At 44.2% G+C, this 19594-nt stretch overlaps 1 protein-coding gene across 1 annotated transcript in view; it reads left to right on the top strand.

The window, feature by feature from the left end:
• LOC136718517 (uncharacterized) overlaps positions 1–19184 on the top strand; it is a 28400-nt gene extending 9216 nt beyond the window's left edge. The window contains exons 19-29 of the mRNA XM_066696271.1: positions 139–289; positions 438–642; positions 904–1082; positions 3041–3206; positions 3752–3913; positions 5970–6130; positions 10706–10887; positions 11787–11844; positions 13255–13407; positions 14578–14778; positions 18412–19184. Of these exons, the coding sequence (XP_066552368.1) occupies positions 139–289; positions 438–642; positions 904–1082; positions 3041–3206; positions 3752–3913; positions 5970–6130; positions 10706–10887; positions 11787–11844; positions 13255–13407; positions 14578–14778; positions 18412–18450 (1657 nt within the window). The 3' untranslated portion in view covers positions 18451–19184. The remainder of the gene's footprint in view (positions 1–138; positions 290–437; positions 643–903; positions 1083–3040; positions 3207–3751; positions 3914–5969; positions 6131–10705; positions 10888–11786; positions 11845–13254; positions 13408–14577; positions 14779–18411) is intronic.
• Positions 19185–19594: the final 410 nt, after the last annotated feature.

Raw genomic sequence — 19594 nt, 5'->3', positions numbered from 1 at the left:
ATCCCCTCTAATCATGTTGTTTCAGAGGTTTTCACTGTTGACACTGTTTTTTAATAACCTTTACTGGACGTTAAGCTATTTGTCCCCAGCAATAGATGAATTTCACGCTATAGTTTTGCCCTGTGTCCTCCCCATCAGCTCTCTTCCTGAGGAACCCTCTGAGCAGAATGCTCCCTGGGTCCCACACAACCCGGCTCTGGCCGTTGTGCACCAGGCCACGGCCCGCCAGCCGTTCGATCTGTACATCGATTCGGTGCACAACATTCCCGACAACGCAACTATAGTAAAGGTGAGGCTGTCTACGGATCGTCTGTTTTTTATGCAGTCGAGGCCCAGACCACATAATTATAAAATTGGGCGTAAGCTAAGAAAAAAAGGCACGCAGATACACATCTCCTTGTGTTTTAATTTCCCTTCTTGTGTTTTGTGTTCTCTAGGTCACCGGGAGGATCCTGCGCTCTGGTGTGGAAGACCTTCCCGACATCCTGGCTCTTCCTGATCTCACTTCCCCGGCAAGAAGCCCGGAGTTTCACTTTCGTATGACCGTGGAAGCGAAAGATCACCAACCCTTCGACCACAACCTGCTCCTCCTGCTGCGAGTCTACACCATCAGTGCGCTCACCGGAGAATTGTGTGTCATAGGTTTGTATGCTGCTAAGGTATAGTTATTGCTTCAGATATTAATGCTGAATAAAACTTTGTAATCACCCAATCATTGAGCCAAAGAAAGAGAAAATCTAAAAATGCAAAAGACCTGTGGTAAGGTCTGCATTGCAACAATTGGGAAAACTTCTAAAACCACCAATGTGTATCTTATTCCACAGCTAGGTTTTTCCTCCTCTTCCATGGGACATGTGCGAATTGTACAGTGTGAATGTTGTGTGACCTTGTGGAATTTTTTAGGGAACTGCATCGTCCGTGCATTCAGTGACCAGGAGCAACTGAACGCAGGGGGGCACCAGCTCCGCCTGCGGGGGGGGATGCCCTCGAAGGATCAGACCCCCCTGACCGATGCGTCCCTCAGTCACCAGCCAGTAATTCCCTGCTGCACCCTCCTCATCCGAATCCTACCACACAGGCCTGTAAGTAACTGCTGACTGAATGAAGGTTTAATTGTGAATGAGTGGCACAGAGCATGAAGTGGGTTGGGGAATATCAAGTCAAGTACAGTAGGAAATTATTTCCCTACAAATGGGTACATCTCCTTAAGCTTCCAGCAGAGGGCGCTTTATGAAAACACATCTATTATAAACAAGAGCTCATGCGAGAGAAATACAGATTGTTCCCTTGGGGGGGAGGGGGGGGGGGCTTGCTCTCTCCAACACAAGAATGTTACACGCCTGCCAAGGAGTTTCTTCACAGTTCAAGTGGTGAATTGACTTTCCAGATCCTTGAAACGTGCATTCAATTTAGGAACAATATCCAGCACTTCCCACATGAAGAACTATGAACGGCATCCTGACGTGTCTACAGAAGGCCATAGCCTGACCCATAAATGTATCTGCAAATGAATCAGTCAGCATGTTATATGATTAACCTTTTAAATCCCTGGTGTTCGCTGTAAATGAGGATACTCTTGTCAAAAAGATGCAAACATCTACAGAAAGTCATGTCACACTTGCCGGTTGGTCTCCATAACATCTGCATGCCTACGCAGGGTGCCAATTTGAATTAAGATCGTCGGCGGTGTTAATTTGTGGAATCCACTCGTGACACGTCTCCTTTTGTCTCAACTCACTTGCGTATCTGTGAGCATCCATCCGTCCCCCTGGTTAATGTGATTAGGGAGTGGTCATGATTTATAACATTATATAACAACTCATCAAAATGCCAATTTACTGATTAATTCCTTATTTTTTTGCAGGGAGTGCAGACTAAAAAAACTAAAAAAAATTGAAGATTCCCCAATGGGATTTAAGCAAATACAATCATTTTATGAAGCTCGTTTTCATGTTCATTGTTTATTATAATCGGTTTGTTTCACAGGCACCTGAAAAAAACAGGGAGCCAGAGAGGACAAAACATTCTATGAGTAGAAATGTGTAATAAGCATAAAGTGCTTTAATGTGTTATTGAGTTAATTGCAAAAGGATAACCCGTGGGGTTGTGAGACTTTTATCAGCACTTTTTAGCCTTTAGTCCTTGATGGCTGCTGCTCTGAATGAGGATTAATATTCTTCAACCAAAGCAAAGGCAGCACTGACTTAATGCATCGAACCCCACACACAGAGCGAGAATTTGATGAGAAGCGTTTCTGTCGCCTCTCAAAGAGTCTGGGCCATTAAAAGGAGGCTCTGCATCACTTTAATAAGCACTGTTATGTGACGGAGGCGCGGAGCCACTGATTAATGTGCTTTGTGGAAAACATGCTTTAAATCAGACGCGCATCAAGGTGAAATAAACCATCCCGCGCCGACCTCTGTAAATTGCCCCCAATTCAGAGTGCGATCGCCGGATCACGGGGCCATCTCCGGCTGACGGGCCACCTTGCTCCCCCCCCCACCCAGCACACTGATCACTTTAATGGAGCGCACAGATCCGCCACATGTATCATATTCATAAACCATGGCCTGCTGCAACCGTCAAGAGAGGCCATTGTTTCTGATCTGATTGATGTTGATGCGCAGCCAGTGCGAGTGTGGCGACCGGGGATAATAACCGACAGCTTGGCAACAATACAGCGCTCTGCTCCAATATCCCGTTTTTGATGTGTTTGTAATTCTGTCTCGACCAGAGGTCTCTCGGCCTCAACGATAGCAATGGCGATTGAGCTGAGTGTTTTGTTTTATCTGTTTTTTCAGAGTTGTGAAGCTGGTGCCACTGTAGGGACACACCACAGTATTGGTTTTCTTTCCCACACAGAGAACTTGTAGTCGTACATCTCCCGAGCTTTCCCCAGGGATTGCTTGTGTGTTTCTGTGCCTTGAATGTTCTCACAGAGCCCGTGCTGACCAGAGTGCCCAGGCCACGCGATCACAGTCCTTTGCATAAACAACGGAGAGCGCAGTTCCAGCAATTGATCAACTCTCTCTCCCTTTAGGATGTGTCACCCTCTCCAGACTATCGCAGTGGCTTTTACTTCACCGACAGAGCCAAACCCAACCAATCAGAGCTGGGAATCATCTCCACCTTCCAGAGGAACACTGAGTTCCCTAGAACCGTAGGCGAGATGGTTCAACAGCTGGTGACCAAGGAGCAGGCCAACGGTGAGCAGCACGGGCGCAGGGGCAGCTGTGGGGGGTCGTTCTCAGCTCTCTCCAGTGTTTGTTTGGTGATGGTGCCACCATTATACATATAGTCATCCATCTCCACACGTTCGTAGGCCGATGAGCACCTTGTTTACACAAAAGACATGGAGAAGGAGCGCGTGCTTCTGCTGTATGGCTCTGTGGGGCGAAGTGAGTGGCGTTCATTCGTGTTGACGTGCCGCCCATTGCAGGAGGTGGTCTGTCACGTCAGCTTAAGTTTTCACTCTAAATCAATTGTTTGCAATTTGCATAGATGCGCTCTGCAAGACCGTGTCTGATTAGTCACCGGTGTGATCTGTTGTGTTTAATTACTGCAGCAAATTATCCCCGCGTTCAGCAGCACGGCACGGGAGCCCGTGACAGCGCTGTGCAGCGATGTGGTGCTCCATCGAAACGTATCCATCATGTCTGTTTGTTTTGTGTGTGTATGTGTGTGTGCGTGTGTGTGCATTTCTATGTGTTCTGGGTTTCTCTCTCTTATTTTGGTCTGTTTGTCACCGCAGTTCCCCCCGATCGATGTCTGGCCTGGTACGAGGAGAGACTGGATGCCAGGAAGCAGCTCCCACCTCAGCACCCCCCCGCACACCTCAGCGTACACCATATGGTGTGTTATCAGCAGCAAGCTGGCGTCCGCGTCCGCATCGCACAGGCTTTCGGGCTGCCTGGTAGGTCGCATTTCGAACATTTTAATGAAATCTGCTTGGCTGCACATCCATTCAATTATTAAAGAAGAAATGCTTTTTTTTGTCTTCGTTATAAGATTTTTTGAACCAGAACACATACATATACATTCTGCGCACAAAGCCCTCGCTCTCTGGTTCTTCCCTCACTTGGGCAGCTCCATGACTCCCAGTGACTTAGTGACTTCCTATTCCTCAGACAGCATTCAAATCAGGGCCGTGGAAGTAAAGCAAGTCAGGTTCCCTTCGCAGCTTGGGAGCCCATGTCAATGGGGGTTAAGATGGCAGACTCTGTCCCACACGGACAGACAGGACCCCAAGGACACTCACCCACTGCAATGGACCCAACTGTACCTGTCTTTAAATGAAGTACAGCAGTGACCCATGAAGAGTGACCAGCGCATTGTGGAGACGGTGGTAACGCATGGTCCTAGATTGATTCCGGATCCCGGCCCTCGCTCTTTAAAAGCGGCCTGCCAGCCTGATGTTGAGGCCGCTGAGTGATAAATTATGAATGCGAGTGAAAACGAGCTCGGTTGAGTTGGCACAGATTGACTTCAAATAAACAGAAGATATGCTGGTGTTTTGTTTTCTCATGGGGGAAATGCATTCATCGAGCTTTACTTGTGTTCCCCTGTCATCTCCGATTGGGCTTTTTGGTCAACAAGGCAGAGGATAAAGCGCCGGCCTACTTTTTTTCCCCTTCAGATATTTATTTCTTCACTCTGTGAACAGGGTCTTTCTTTGCATTAGTCTCCCTTTCTTATCGCTACACTTCAAGCGCTTTAACTCCTAATTAATGGCATGTCCCTCTTTAGAAACAGATACTCCTTCCATTTCTCACAACCCTACAGAACGACGCAAAGAAAGCATTTGACTTTTCGTAGTCTGCCATTTGATGAACGAGAGGTATTATTTATGAGTGATTACGGAGAGCCATAACGCGTTGACTGTAAAGATGGATTGCATTTTATTTTTTAGCCTCAGTTTGGTAATCGCAAAATGATTGCATTTTTGGCAACGAGTTTCAAAATTAAATCTTTGCACCGATAAGTACTTGATAAACAAAGGAGAGTGACCGCTGTGATTAATGTCAAATCGTTATGAAAATAGGAACCAGAGAAAGAGATTTGGGTGTTCTTGCAGGCAGTGAGTACAATACAATATTATACTCCCAGAGGAACAATAAAAGAAACATAACTATGTAAAGTACACAAGTTAATATCATGAAAGCACATTAATACAAACATCCAGCCAGCGCCCTCACAATCAGAAGACAAATAGTCTTTTCAGTTTGTGTTTAAAAATATGCTTACTCAACTGGAGACTTTCGGGAAGCAAATGTAACTGTCTGGGGCTTCAATAAATTAGGTTTTCAAATTCGTTTTAAGACTCCGGGGGTATTTCTTTCTCTTTGTTGCTTTTTAATGCTTTACACAGCTTTCAACCTCAACACATCCTCAACAAAAATGAAATCAAAAAGAATGATTGAAACAGAATAATTGATTGCGTGTGTAAGTGCTTCTCCTTTTTTTCCAATACGTTTTTTTCTGCGTTTCAATAGCCTACACAGCAGAACGGAGTTGTTGCACTTGTTCCGTTGTAGAACTGTTATGTGAAATCAATGTTTGTGTTCGATGTATGATTGTGGGATGCCTTTGTTCCTTTCCGTTTTGAGATGTTAAGGTGAAAGGGAATTAGCTCTTGTTATAGCCACGAGTGACTGAACCTTAAACACATGTTCGACATAAATGACTTCGGTTGCATAGAGTGTTTTTCAGTCAGTGTCACGTCCTTACTAATAAATTAAGGTTTCGTCCAATCAATCGTTTGCTTCACTTGGAGTTATATACGACTGTTGCCAAAATTGGAGGCGAAACCGCTTATTTACACCATCGCCACTGATGTGGTTCCTCCTCATAATCTCGAAATAAAGCCTTTCAGTCTCCTGTAGATATGTTTTTTTAATAATATCCGGCTGTTGTCCAATGACGAGTCTCTCTCTCACGCCTCGTTGTGCTATGTGTCTTGTTCCCCGCAGATGGCCTGTACGTGAATGCCTTTGCCAGAGTCCTGAGAGGATTTGAAAGTTCCCATCTCCCCGAGCTGCCCCAGGGCTGGGGAGGCGAGGAGAAGTTTGTGACCCGTCGCCACGATTTCCGCAGCCTGCAGATGTCCCCGCGCTGGACCGATCAGTCTACGGTGGGTATCAAACACCCAGTGTGGTGGACACTTGCATCCCACCTGTTTCAGCTGTTTTACCTTTATTTAGCATCTTTCTTTTTATCTGATACATTTCTCCCACTCCAGTTGGGTTCCTAAACATTGCTCAGATTCGAATCATTGGCCTCTGTACTTTCAGGGCCTGTACTCTGTACTGGCTGGGCTCCTCACATTGGAAAATCTCTGCACTCTTACATCTACATAGCTTGTCGAGTATTTTATTTTTTATTTTTTTTACCAATCAATATTTTTAACTGCCAAAAATCTGACGTATTTTCAAACAATTCCAAAAAAACAACATTTGTTTAGCAGCTGTCATGATGAATGTGGGAATTTCCTCCTTCCTGTATAGAGTGGCCTCAGAAATCTCTGGTTCAGTTAGTGATTTAGTTTAGTGTCTGGGCTTCTGCAGAAAAGTCGTCCTTACATTTTGTTTTTCTTAGCTGTACAGGAAGATGTCCCTGCAAGATAACAGCTGTTTCGCCTTCCAGAATAACAGGCCCAAATGTGTGTGCCAGGAAAACATTTATTAGTAATGCTTTCAAAAAAGAAATCTAATATAGGAATAGAATTATATGTACTGTACCAGTAAATGATTAGCCAACTAAATAAGTTACACACGGTTGTGTATTCTGTCCTCTCCTATATACATTTTCTTTATCGTTGGAAACAGTGCCATATGTTCCTCACTCGGGTAATTTCGCAGCGGCATTCTGTGCAGTGAGTGAACCTTCCCAGTCACGTTGCGTTTAAACATGAAATAATTGTATTTATTTGATCTGGAGAGAAATGCTGGATGGTTGCCCGAACTAATTTATTTATTTTTGCTTCTAAATTGATACTGGTAAGAAGTCATATTCAAGCTTTTCCACTCGGCAATCCAAATACATCTACTGAATGATTATTATTATTATGATTATTATTACATTGTGAAATCTGGTTCCACTTCCCCTATAAACTGATGTTTTGACCCAGATCCCAGAGGTCAGGTGATGCTCCCTGGAAGCTGGTTCTCTGCTCAGTGTTGGTCACCCATGGTTGTGTTTCACGATGAAGACATAGTTGTGTGTGTCTCTCCTACCTGATAACGCTGGCCGGCTTTAAAGCAGGAGATAAATCTGTTTCCAAAAAATCTATTGCTTAAGTTAATGAATGGGAGGGTGGGTCTCATTATCCAGTAATTATAGCCTTCTGCATAGCACTGTGAAGCCCTTTCCCGCAATGAACGGGTCTCTTTTGAAAGCTGTAGGTATGCAATAACTCCAGCACAGTGGAGAGGCTCAGCAGAATAGTAATTTTTTCTTTTTTTTGGTAAATATGCATTTAATTAGCAGTCTGGCCATGTACTCTGCACTTCTGCACTGAATTCTTGAACCACACTAATTCTCTCTGGGGACACTTTTAATGATCTTCAGACTAGCAGAACATCTAAGTCCACTTCCAATTCAGTTAAATATATAATGTGACGGGGACGCCACACCATTGTATTGAATAGTATGTTAGAGAGATTACTGCAGTAAAACTCCCCCCCCCCCCCAACCTGTCCATATATAACTTAATGCTTGTGTCATGAGACCGGTACTGTACAAGACTAAGAGCTGCCATTATGAATGCAGAGTACTTTCTGAGAGACAACGTATGACCAGAGTTAACAAAATGTATTTTCACCAACTGGGCCCTGACGGGCCTGGGCCACATAGCTCCATTGGTCTGCATTTCAGTGGATGGTCTATCTAGGAGGCTACGTTCTGATCAGGCCGTCCAGCCCCATGCCAGGGACCCTTTCATAAAATCTCAGGATGAAGATAATTTTCTAATTATAACTGCTGCCGGTTTGAAGTCATATTTTATTCAAAGAGAAAGGATCAGAGGATCTCTTATGTAAACCCACATCAGGCAGTCGCCCAGGCGAGACGAATCAGTGGACCCCCTGTAGAGATCTACACACATATGGTCATGTTGGCGTCGGCATATACACTCACCTAAAGGATTATTAGGAACACCATACTAATACTGTGTTTGACCCCCTTTCGCCTTCAGAACTGCCTTAATTCTACGTGGCATTGATTCAACAAGGTGCTGAAAGCATTCTTTAGAAATGTTGGCCCATATTGATAGGACAGCATCTTGCAGTTGATGGAGATTTGTGGGATGCACATCCAGGGCACGAAGCTCCCGTTCCACCACATCCCAAAGATGCTCTATTGGGTTGAGATCTGGTGACTGTGGGGGCCAGTTTAGTACAGTACAGAACAATCCCTCAGGGAGCTCAACTCGCCCACATGGATAACATTTACTCCGGGATACAGCTGCCCACCCCACACCCGTACACGTCATACAACGTCATATCCTGCGTCACAAAAGACCCTACAAACAATACACATAATTATAGCGAACCAAAAACCCATACAGAAACACAAACATTAAAACAAAACGTACCTCCACACGACTCGAGAGCAACTCAAGCGCCCTGGCATAAGGGAAGGTAGAGACTTGCTGCCCACACTAGGAAGCGCATTTATAAATCCCATAGCCGTGGAACCATTAAAGAAGTTACCTGCACCAGCGGCATTTAATAATGAGGACCAATTAACCTCACCGGTTACATTCACACCCTCTGTAAAATAATATCTCATTGAAAACTACAGTTCAAATTGTATTCAAGACATACATGAAAGTATAACAGATTAACTTTTAAATGTAAAAACATGTTTCTACATAGTACCATATTACAATAATAAAACAATTTAAATTAAACTATAGCAACAAAATACCCTTCACATACTTGAAATAAGAGTAGATAAAATAACTGTAACATAAATCATAACACTGAAAACTATCTGCAAACTTATCTAATAATAGAAGGTTAGGAAAAACATTATATATATATATATATATATATATATATATATATATATATACACACACTCACCTAAAGGATTATTAGGAACACCATACTAATACTGTGTTTGACCCCCTTTCACCTTCAGAACTGCCTTAATTCTACGTGGCATTGATTCAACAAGTTGCTGAAACCATTCTTTAGAAATGTTGGCCCATATTGATAGGATAGCATCTTTCAGTTGATGGAGATTTGTGGGATGCACATCCAGGGCACGAAGCTCCCGTTCCACCACATCCCAAAGATGCTCTATTGGGTTGAGATCTGGTTACTGTGGGGGCCAGTTTAGTACAGTGAACTCATTGTCATGTTCAAGAAACCAATTTGAAATGATTCGACCTTTGTGACATGGTGCATTATCCTGCTGGAAGTAGCCATCAGAGGATGGGTACATGTTGGTCATAAAGGGATGGACATGGTCAGAAACAATGCTCAGGTAGGCCGTGGCATTTAAACGATGCCCAATTGGCACTAAGGGGCCTAAAGTGTGCCAAGAAAACATCCCCCACACCATTACACCACCACCACCAGCCTGCACAGTGGTAACAAGGCATGATGGATCCATGTTCTCATTCTGTTTACGCCAAATTCTGACTCTACCATCTGAGTGTCTCAACAGAAATCGAGACTCATCAGACCAGGCCACATTTTTCCAGTCTTCAACTGTCCAATTTTGGTGAGCTTGTGCAAATTGTAGCCTCTTTTTCCTATTTGTAGTGGAGATGAGTGGTACCCCGTGGGGTCTTCTGCTGTTGTAGCCCATCCGCCTCAAGGTTGTACGTGTTGTGGCTTCACAAATGCTTTGCTGCATACCTCGGTTGTAACGAGTGGTTATTTCAGTCAAAGTTGCTCTTCTATCAGCTTGAATCAGTCGGCCCATTCTCCTCTGACCTCTAGCATCAAGGCATTTTCGCCCACAGGACTGCCGCATACTGGATGTTTTTCCCTTTTCACACCATTCTTTGTAAACCCTAGAAATGGTTGTGCGTGAAAATCCCAGTAACTGAGCAGATTGTGAAATACTCAGACCGGCCCGTCTGGCACCAACAACCATGCCACGCTCAAAATGGCTTAAATCACCTTTCTTTCCCATTCAGACGTTCAGTTTGGAGTTCAGGAGATTGTCTTGACCAGGACCACACCCCTAAATGCATTGAAGCAACTGCCATGTGATTGGTTGGTTAGATAATTGCATTAATGAGAAATTGAACAGGTGTTCCTAATAATCCTTTAGATGAGTGTATATGCTTGGAATAACAAGAAGTGATAGGAAAATAAATGTATGGATTAGAGAACAAACCAAAATATGAAAGAGTGAAGATGTTAAAATGGCAAGGGCCCGGACACACTGCAAGAAGAACAGATCAAAGATGGAAGCTATTGAGTGGATCCCAAGAGATGAGAAAAGACCTAGAAGATGACCACATAGAAAATGGGAAAATGGAATCAAACATTTGCAGACATGACGTGGACGAGAGAAGCTAGAGTTCAAAGCAAGTGGAAACATCTTGGGGAAGCCTTCATCCAGCAGGGGATTAATATGGGCTGATGTTGATGGGTTTAGGTCCAGTGCATTTATACCTTATCAGGCAGAAAGTGCACTACAATAGCGTCGTGTCTCAAGGGTCAGTCTTTCCTCCGGTTTCCTGCAGGTGCTGCACCCCTACCTCCATCCCCACACGGTGCTGCTGGTCCAGCTGTTCGGTCTCAGTGCTGTTTACATCCCGGACCTCCGTGGGCAGAGCTGTGGCACAGTGAGTTCCCGACCCGGACACGAGTTGAAGCTGGACACCAATTCACAGCTGGGCTGGGCCGTGGTCCCACTGTTCGACGGGTAAGAGCCACAGACGGGTTAAGAGTGTAGGACAGGGATGGGCAGCCCAGTTCATGAGGAGCTTTGAGGTTTTCTGCTTTTCACAAATTTGTTGTTTTCCATAATGAAGAGCTGTGTTATTTAGAGACCATGTGTTGTCCTAACAGCCCAGCCATCGGAATGAAAATCAGAGCTGTCCTTCCCAATAAAGCCCCCTCTCCTCAGTTTACTGCCTGTGGGCCAGGTCCTGCACAGTAATCCAGTTATCAGAACTTTTTTCCCTTCAGTTTTCATTATATTGGCCATTTTTTACAATTGATAGTAGAGAATTGTTTAACTTGTATTGAAATGGATACCAGACTTATTGTGAATGAGAAAGCTTGGTAACTGGATTAAGCTGCTTATTGTCTTCATCGAAAGGGTCTTTCTGGAGTTTGGATTGAAATTACATAGTTGCTGTTACTTGAGCGGTATCCCGAGGCTTTGTCTCTCTATGTATTGATCAGATTACTGAAATTGTGCAGTAAATGAACCCAACAGTGGAGCAGTCCCAGGATTTTGCTTTGCTTTTATTCTCTACTATGTTTAACCCACTGTCCCATTTACTGATATAGGTATAAATATTTATTGAAGTGATGAAACGATCACCACATAGCATGCAAAGAGGGCATTTTGTTTAGTTTGCAATGTTCCACAACCCAAATTTGTGTTTATGCTTCTGGAAGCCTGTGAATTTTCAGCCTTTTTGCCCTGGGTCAACTGTCAGGAGTGTAAGTAAGACCTCATTTTAACTGCAGCACGCTGTTAACATCTGTCTGCACCGCCTCAATCTTGACCCACTCCGAATGTAATGGATATGTGTGGATTCACCACTTTGCAATCCTCTGTGTGCCTGTTGTTTTTATGTGTCTATCCTGCAGGCCTTTTGCGTGGATTGGGGTTCACCATTCGCCGCTTTTTCAGGGCAACCCCAACGGTGTAAGTATGCATTCACACCCGCTTTTTCTTTCAGGTTAAAATGTAGATGACATGCCCCCCTATCTTTAATCCATCCTTTGTTATCTGTTAAAACGCAGGCACAAAACCTGGGGAAAACTCGAGTCGCTCCTAATGCAAATGAACGCTAGCCCCCCCGTACACAGCAAATAACAATGTAGCTCCCGGGTTTGTGCATATGTAAGCACACATCTTTTGATGGCAGCTAGGCTGCGTTACTACATCCCGAACAGCGCGGCAAAGCCCTGTAATACCCTTGTAAGCACTTTGTGTTTACCTTTTGAGACGAGGGCTCTGTGGCATCACTTCCCAGGCAGCACAACAGACCGTGGCAGCTGTTCGACGATGAGGAAGCGAACCACTCTCGTGTGAGCAGCAGGGAATTCAATTGGACCCGTCTGTTTGAATCTGACATGTTGGGCAGCAGATCTGATCCTAGTGTCCAGCATATTTAATTGTAAAGAAAGTGACATCGGCACTAAAACACGGCTGGTGATGTTGAGTTATGGAGCCTGGCCTTTCTCTCCCCCATCCCGTTTTATTTTTTGTTCCAGTGAAATCTCTACCTGTCTTGTCCTTGAGTCATAACTCCCCCACAGTCCCGTTCGTTTACAGATGTATTTATGCATCGTTTTTTCTGTTTCGCAAATCGTTTGTTTCATGCGCGCTGGTGCCAGTCTCAGTCCTGTCGTGCATTGCAAAGATTGGAAAGGAAAAACGGTCGCAGATATTTAACGTGTGGCGGTGGCACCATCCCAATCAGTCAAGTGTATTGCCCGGCACCGAATCTGCACAGCACAAGAGGAGTCCGATTAATTCACAGATTGGCAAAATATTTAAAGGATCTTTATTTTTTCATGACAGGGGGCCCTGTTTGTTTGGAAAGGAATAATTAGAAAACGGTGTACACAGTGTACACAAAAAGAAAAAGCTCAGAGGCAGACGGCTCGGGCTCGCGTGTCAAACTCACCCCGAGCCACGTCTTTCGTGAGTTTTCAAAGTCACCTGGCTTGTCAGGCCCTATCCATAAAATTAAAAAATGCAGAGATGGACTGACTTGTCTTCTGCATATTAAGACCTTTCCCACCCTTCTTAATTCTTTATTACAGTGAAATACCATATATTTGGATCTCTATTAGTACTTTCTTGGCATGGAAGAGAAGTAACATAACTCTTGGCGTGGAACGGGCAGAGACTTTTAATTTAAGAAATGAACCCCGGCTGATGTGGCTGCATAAATTAAAAGGCCTTCTTCCTCCTCTCTGGTTACATGTCATGGACGTGATCCAGAGAGAGAGAGAGAGAGAGAGAGAGAGAGAGAGAGAGAGAGAGAGAGTGACAGCGGTTGTGTGAGAATCTTATCTCACTAGATAACTCCAGCGACTCTTTCAGGGCTTCCTGGCGGCCGTGGTGTCTGGCCCACCGCAAGGCGCCATCGAGAGCGGCCTGAGAGACAAGACGCTCAAGCCGCTGAAGAGCTTCGGCAGCGTGACCGTGGAGGTGTGGGATGGGCACTATCTTGATGATGAACGCCACGATCTGCCTGTAAGCACCGACGCACACAGATGCTCCCACACTACCATAAAACTGCGAGTAACTCATTAAAGTGGCAGGGCAGGGGCATGTTTCCTCCTTGGGTCCCGAGCATATATCTTCCCATCCTTTCTGTCATGACTCATAAAGTCATAAAGCAAAGTCACATGCAAGGATATTGGAGAGGAGACATGAGGAATCTTTATGAGATCGGTCAATGCTACGGGTAGCCTCCTTAAAGGTTCTGGGCGTAAATGTCATTTTAATGGATTTTCCTTCCGTTTGTTTTCTGTTGTATTTTTCAGGCATGTGGGTCACTTTGGTAAATGTGTCACTTATTCACCATTGCTCCCCTGCTGCTGATGCTTTTTAGGCGTTTGTTTCACCTCCTAGATTGATAAATCATGATGTTTCCTTTTTTTCTGTGAATTTGTGATCAGCAATGACCAAAGACAGGATGAAAACACAATTTGATGCTTTTAAAATGTACATGACAAGGATTGTTAATGTAGTTTTGATATCTTGACATCACTAAGCTTGTGCCATATAAGTGAGATTTATTTTCCTCTGCCTATAGTACCTGTAGAAAACCTTCATCTGGGCGAAACCGTTTTCAATGTTTATGTTTTTCACGCGACTGCAGCTCTTCTCGAGGAATTGAATTTGATATTGAATTGAGGAGTGCCTGATGTAGCTGACGGTCACACTTGAAAATAAACTGCTTTAAGGTTTTCTGTTACCATGACTATTCCTAGCTGTAGGTCTTTCATGCACACAGCTGACAGAGAAAGGTCTGGGGCGGGGGGGATGAATCAATAGTGCAACGTCAATGAGAACACGAGAGACCTCCGTCTTATTGAGGGCAATTAAGGCTGAACATCTTAAAGTATCGTGTTGTTCACAAATCCTAATACAATGAGGGTACCGTGGATATACCTGAATTATTTAGGAAATGTTCACTTCAGATCGCATTACGCGCATTACTGTCGCTCTCACAGTTCAATCACAAAACTAAACACTATTACAGGTGCTACAGCTACTGCCTGCATTGATTTATTGCTCATCTTCATGTAGTCAGTGTATGGACAAACTGAATTGATAGAATAAATACACACTCTGTTTAAGTGTGGATTGGTTTGGAAGCTCCATCGACTGCCTGTTTGTGTCTTTGACATCATTTAGATAGTTGACAGCCTCCTCCCCATGGACAACAAGAAGAAGTTTGCGAAGACACAGGCCAGAAAGGCAGGTAAAGCCCTGTCCCAGCTGGTCCTGCAGAGTCTTGACGCCAAAACAAGGAAGCAGGGAGTCGGCAGCGCGGAGTATCGGCGAGAGGAGCATTTCTATGAGGAGGCGATGGGAGACACCTTCTACGCCCTCATGGTGAGTGTTGTGGCATCGCAGGAAACAGGACGAAGTCACTGTGGGTTTGATGAAGGTCCTACCCCAAGAATATTGCATGTGTGGGCCATCCGTTGCATTGTAGAGATGTGCTGAAACCTGATTTTAAACTCACTAAAGCATTTGTGCAAAAAATTAAGGATTTAAAAATAGGTTATAGGGTAATCTGTATTCTTAGGTGACATCCAAGCTGTGGAAACCCAAAACAGAACGTGACAGCAACCCAAACATATAATCATCATCATCATCACCATTTGATATCCCTCAATTTTGTAACTACTTAATTGTCATCACAGTGCTGAAGGAGAACTAATTCTCGTATTTTCATTGTTTTTTTTCTCCTCCATAAAATATTAATGGCTTTATTTCTTGTGTTCCTTCTCGTCTCACTGCACCCGCTATTCGAATCAAACCTCCACAGACATCTTGCCTGTTTTCTCGTGAATAATCTAGTAATTGATCATAGAGACAGGTAATTATTCCTGTGCCAAAACCCACTAGCTGTGAAACCTCAAGTAATAAGGATGTATCGGCACAGGTGTACATCAGCAAAGTAAACTGCGTGTCGTACACCTCCTGAATACAAAGGCCCGGTTGTTTATGAGAGATCAGATTACTATTTTTTTTCTCTCTCTTTCTCTCTCTCTCTGTTGTCGTTGAGAAAAAATAAAGCAGCAGAAGGGACTATTGGGAAGGATAAATGTATGTTTTGCACGGCTGCAGGCTGTGTCGGCTGGGAGAAGAGTCCCTTACATTGCTGTCTTTGTGTAGGAGTGTTAGGAAAATGCATGCATCTAATCTTCATACTAACCACAGCCTTTCATGGCTTTGTTTTTGTTGTGGCCTAATGCCAATTCATATTTTTCCAAGACTGTTCTTCGGGCATTCAAAGTAGGACATGCTGCTGGTGGACGGGTTGTTGTTTTAATACTTTCCTTTAGGCTGAGCACATTTGTCTGCGCTGTATCAGGAAACAAATCGTAGAATCTGAAGTTTTTTTTCCTTCCTCCAGTTGCAGCAGAGCACCGTCTCACCGGAGACCCAAAAACACACATCTCTCAGTCCAATACATCCCCCCTAATGATACCCATTGTGTATTGGACTGATCTCATTGAAAGTCAAGTAACGAACACCTATCAGACCTCGTGTTGTACCACATCATGGCGACGCAGAAGATGCCTCATATTCATTCTCGGCATGGCGGCCCGGTTAGAGCAAATGAAATGCATGATATAGCAGCAATCAAGCAGAAATGATTTAAATAATGAATTTGTTCTCTGTCATTCAGCTCTTATGTAATTTATGCTGCTGGAATGCACCACATTACATAATTACAGTAAGAACAGTGTTAATAGAGTTGTCGTGGCTCATTACGGACTGACATGCTTTTCGCTTTCGGCAAAAGTGGTGCCGGACAACTTCATTCTTCTAAGTCGTCCATTTTGGTTGAGTTTTGCTCTTTAAAATGGGTTCTCAGGTTAATTTCTCCTTTTAGACACATTTTAGCTCAACTGTCTCTTGCTCCTCTGTGTGCAGGCGTGGTTTAAAGGAGTCCCACACTCATTGCTTATTCATAACCTTGAAAACTACATGGCCAAACTTCTACAGGGTCTCCAGCAGCACGACAGACAAACAGGCACGAGTTATTGTCGAAATCCAGAGCCTCACTATAAGTACTTTACAATCAATGAATAAATGATGCACGTTTGTCTTGTCATGTTTGAGAAATTGCCTCCTTTATCACAACTCGGCCCCGTTCTGCAGATGGAGAATAAACAGTGGACCGTTCTCATGACAAACATGCACAACACATCTCAAGGGTTTGACTGTTGGCTGCTTAGTTGGTGGCCAACTGAACCCAGATGCCTTTCACCTTGAGTGCCTGAGCTCCCTTTGATCACAAGCACCATCATTTTCCTCGGGGTGTCAGGGAGATGTTTTATTGTGATATGATCGGTCTGTGGTTCGTTCCAGGGGTATTAAATCTCACCTGGAAGTCTTTAATTCATGCAGCCCCTGTCACTGATGTCTTGGTGAAATTCCCTTTGTTAAGTGCACAGAAAGAACAGCATAACGCTGCTGGAAAAGGTGCCAAATCACTGGGTTTCTGACAAACCACAATTCTCTTACAATACTCTCCTGTTCAGTTTCTGATCTGGATTGACCATGGCAGTAAGCATAGACTAGTTGCAAAAAACAGACAATAAAACACAGAGAAAATTCACATCTTCAGCTGCTTCAACTAGTTTTGTAGGCTGAATCTATTTTAGTTTGTGTGATTGTTAATTTTAATAAGGTTTAAGTCCCTGTTCTGAGAAAGGAGAGGTGGAATTAAGCGATTCCCTTTCATGTGTCTCTGAGATGGGCTCAGTGTCTCTGTGCACGGGCCGCTTCCTCACTCAGCGCCCTCGCTGTCATTGAGTTTGACATTGCCGGGTTTGGGGTTAGTGCGTAAACCAATTTCTCCCTCACACTGTTGACCTGACAATTCAGTTTACAGCCCAGCTGACGAGCCACAGAACTGACGAATCATTTGTTCCCTGTCTGGGAGCTCTCTCTGTTATTGCTCCTTTATATTTCTCGATGGATTATTCAATTTCAGGAAAGCCCAGTGCTCTTATAGCACTGAAGGCCTGGCGCTGGGGTTTTTTATTTGTCCAGGGTTAAGCGGTAATGCTACCTTAACAGGTTATCTCCGCGCGTGTGTGTTGTATTCCTCCTCGGCTCAACAGGATCTGTCTTTGTGCGAAGATCTCCTCCTCCAATTACCGTTGTTTGTCGTTTGTCATCCAATGTGTGAGAGTGTGAAGCGGTTGGGCTCTTGTGGGCTGAAATCCACGCAACCCGGGCCATCAGAGACTTATCAGTGTTGGAAATGTAGCTAAATAAAAGACAAGGCAGCAGTTCCCCTGCGATATCTGCACCTCTACTCAGTCACTACACTTGGCTGGACTGCACAGGAAACAGGGATGAAAAAAACTTTAAAAAGCAGAAAATGGAGAGGCTTGGGGTCAGCCCGGTGGGTGCAGAGAGAGGACGTTTGCGTTGCTGCGTCTGTGTGCTCAGAAAGAGAGAAAAGAGAGAAAGAAACAACCCAAGTCTCCTGTCATTAATTATGTATAACTTCAATAGAAATCCCTCTAAACACGTTCGGATGAAAAGCTCCAAATTGCTTTCCTCTGTGCTGCTGCGAACACATCTGAAAGCACAAAGCCCTCGAATTGTAAGAGCTCGTATCGTGGCCGTATCAACAGAGACTGTAATTTTCCCTTTTTTCATTCTCTCTTTTTTTCTTTTTAGGGGGTTAATTAAAAAATCTCTGTGACACGTTCATTAATAATGGAACAATAGGATCTCTCTCATTGGGCAATTACACGATGTTACAGCAGTATTACAGTTTGTCAAGTATTGCGTTCAGGTTACGCCGAATCCTACAGGTTGTGAGGCTGCTGTGTGACTCTATACAGCAAATCTGCATTTGTGTTTAGTTTTTGATGTCTTATTAGCTCTAATCATCACTGAATGTAGGTCGAAGGTTCACAGGAGAACAGTGGTCTTTACAGAGTTAATGACTGCTATGTTCCTGCACTAATAGCATGCCTTGTTTGTCTGCAGGAAACAGCGCTGATGAATGCAGGCTACGGACCACTCTGAGATGAATCACCGACTGTGGAAAATGTTTTAAAACACGGAGATGTCATTCAGGGCCACTTTATGTCATTCCCCTCCCCTCCAATCATTAAAAAGAATGTATTTAGTCGTGATTTCTACCCTCTGCCACCCGATTCACTCTGATCTTAAACAACAGCATCATAGAGCGTGCATTTCCTGGTGCCGTGGGTTTGAATTCCTCGGAGGATCGACGCCTGCCTGCCTGCTGCCTGGTGACTCATACCAACAGGAGACGAAAACCGTGGAACAAAGCAAGGGCGAAGCAGGGAACGGCATGAGGCAAAAATACAGCACAACCATCCAGTGTAGAGGTCTTGAGAAAATTAAAGTAGCTTGATGACTCCCATTTGCATTCAGATCTTGACATAAAATGCCCATCATGGTGCCAATTTGGCAGATGTAAGTGCATGGGGTTGTGGGTAAAGGGAAATAGCTCATTAAGTTCTGTACAGCAGCATCGCTTTTTAGGAAGACGATTTCCTAGAATTTCATGGGTTTATTTTTGTCTTAAATATATATTTTGAATGTATCACCGGGGTGTTAAGTTGTGATCTGACCTTTTCACCTCTCATTCCCCACAGTCTCTTTTATAGAATCTGTGGCATACAGCCATGCAATTTAAATATGTATTATGTGCTCATGTAACATAATTTATAGTGTTACTGGTCGAGTACAATGTATGTTTGTTTTTAAAGGAATAAAGTCTGATTAACGATGTGGTCTGCGTGTGTGTGGATACTGTGTTATGAATGATACATGCACAGCTGTTCAGTTGTCTGTGCACAAACGCCCAACCTGTAGTGTAGCTGTTGCCGTCTGTCTAATATGTTGTCACGTTTCCTACATCTTGTCTGTGATGAGAACAAACATTGACGAATCCGGTTCCTCCGCCTGTCCTCAGCTGGTCCAGACCAGACGTGCTCTGACAGCGTCACGGTCGAGAGACAGAGATGAAGTGCGACTGTAGACAGTCGTTCCTCCACCTCTCCTCTTCTCCGGGTCACACTGGGCCGCTGCTGTGTAACTTCCTGTTTCCTCATTAGGAGCGGAGCTGGATGGAAACTCATATCAGTAGCTGGAGCTGCGAATTACACCCTGAGAGCCCAGAGCGAGAGGCAGAGCGCAG

Source organism: Amia ocellicauda, chromosome 22 (genome assembly GCF_036373705.1).
Source record: "Amia ocellicauda isolate fAmiCal2 chromosome 22, fAmiCal2.hap1, whole genome shotgun sequence".
NCBI lineage: Eukaryota > Metazoa > Chordata > Actinopteri > Amiiformes > Amiidae > Amia > Amia ocellicauda.
The sequence above is the reverse complement of the archived record's forward strand: the minus strand, read 5'-3'. Positions and strand labels throughout refer to the sequence as shown.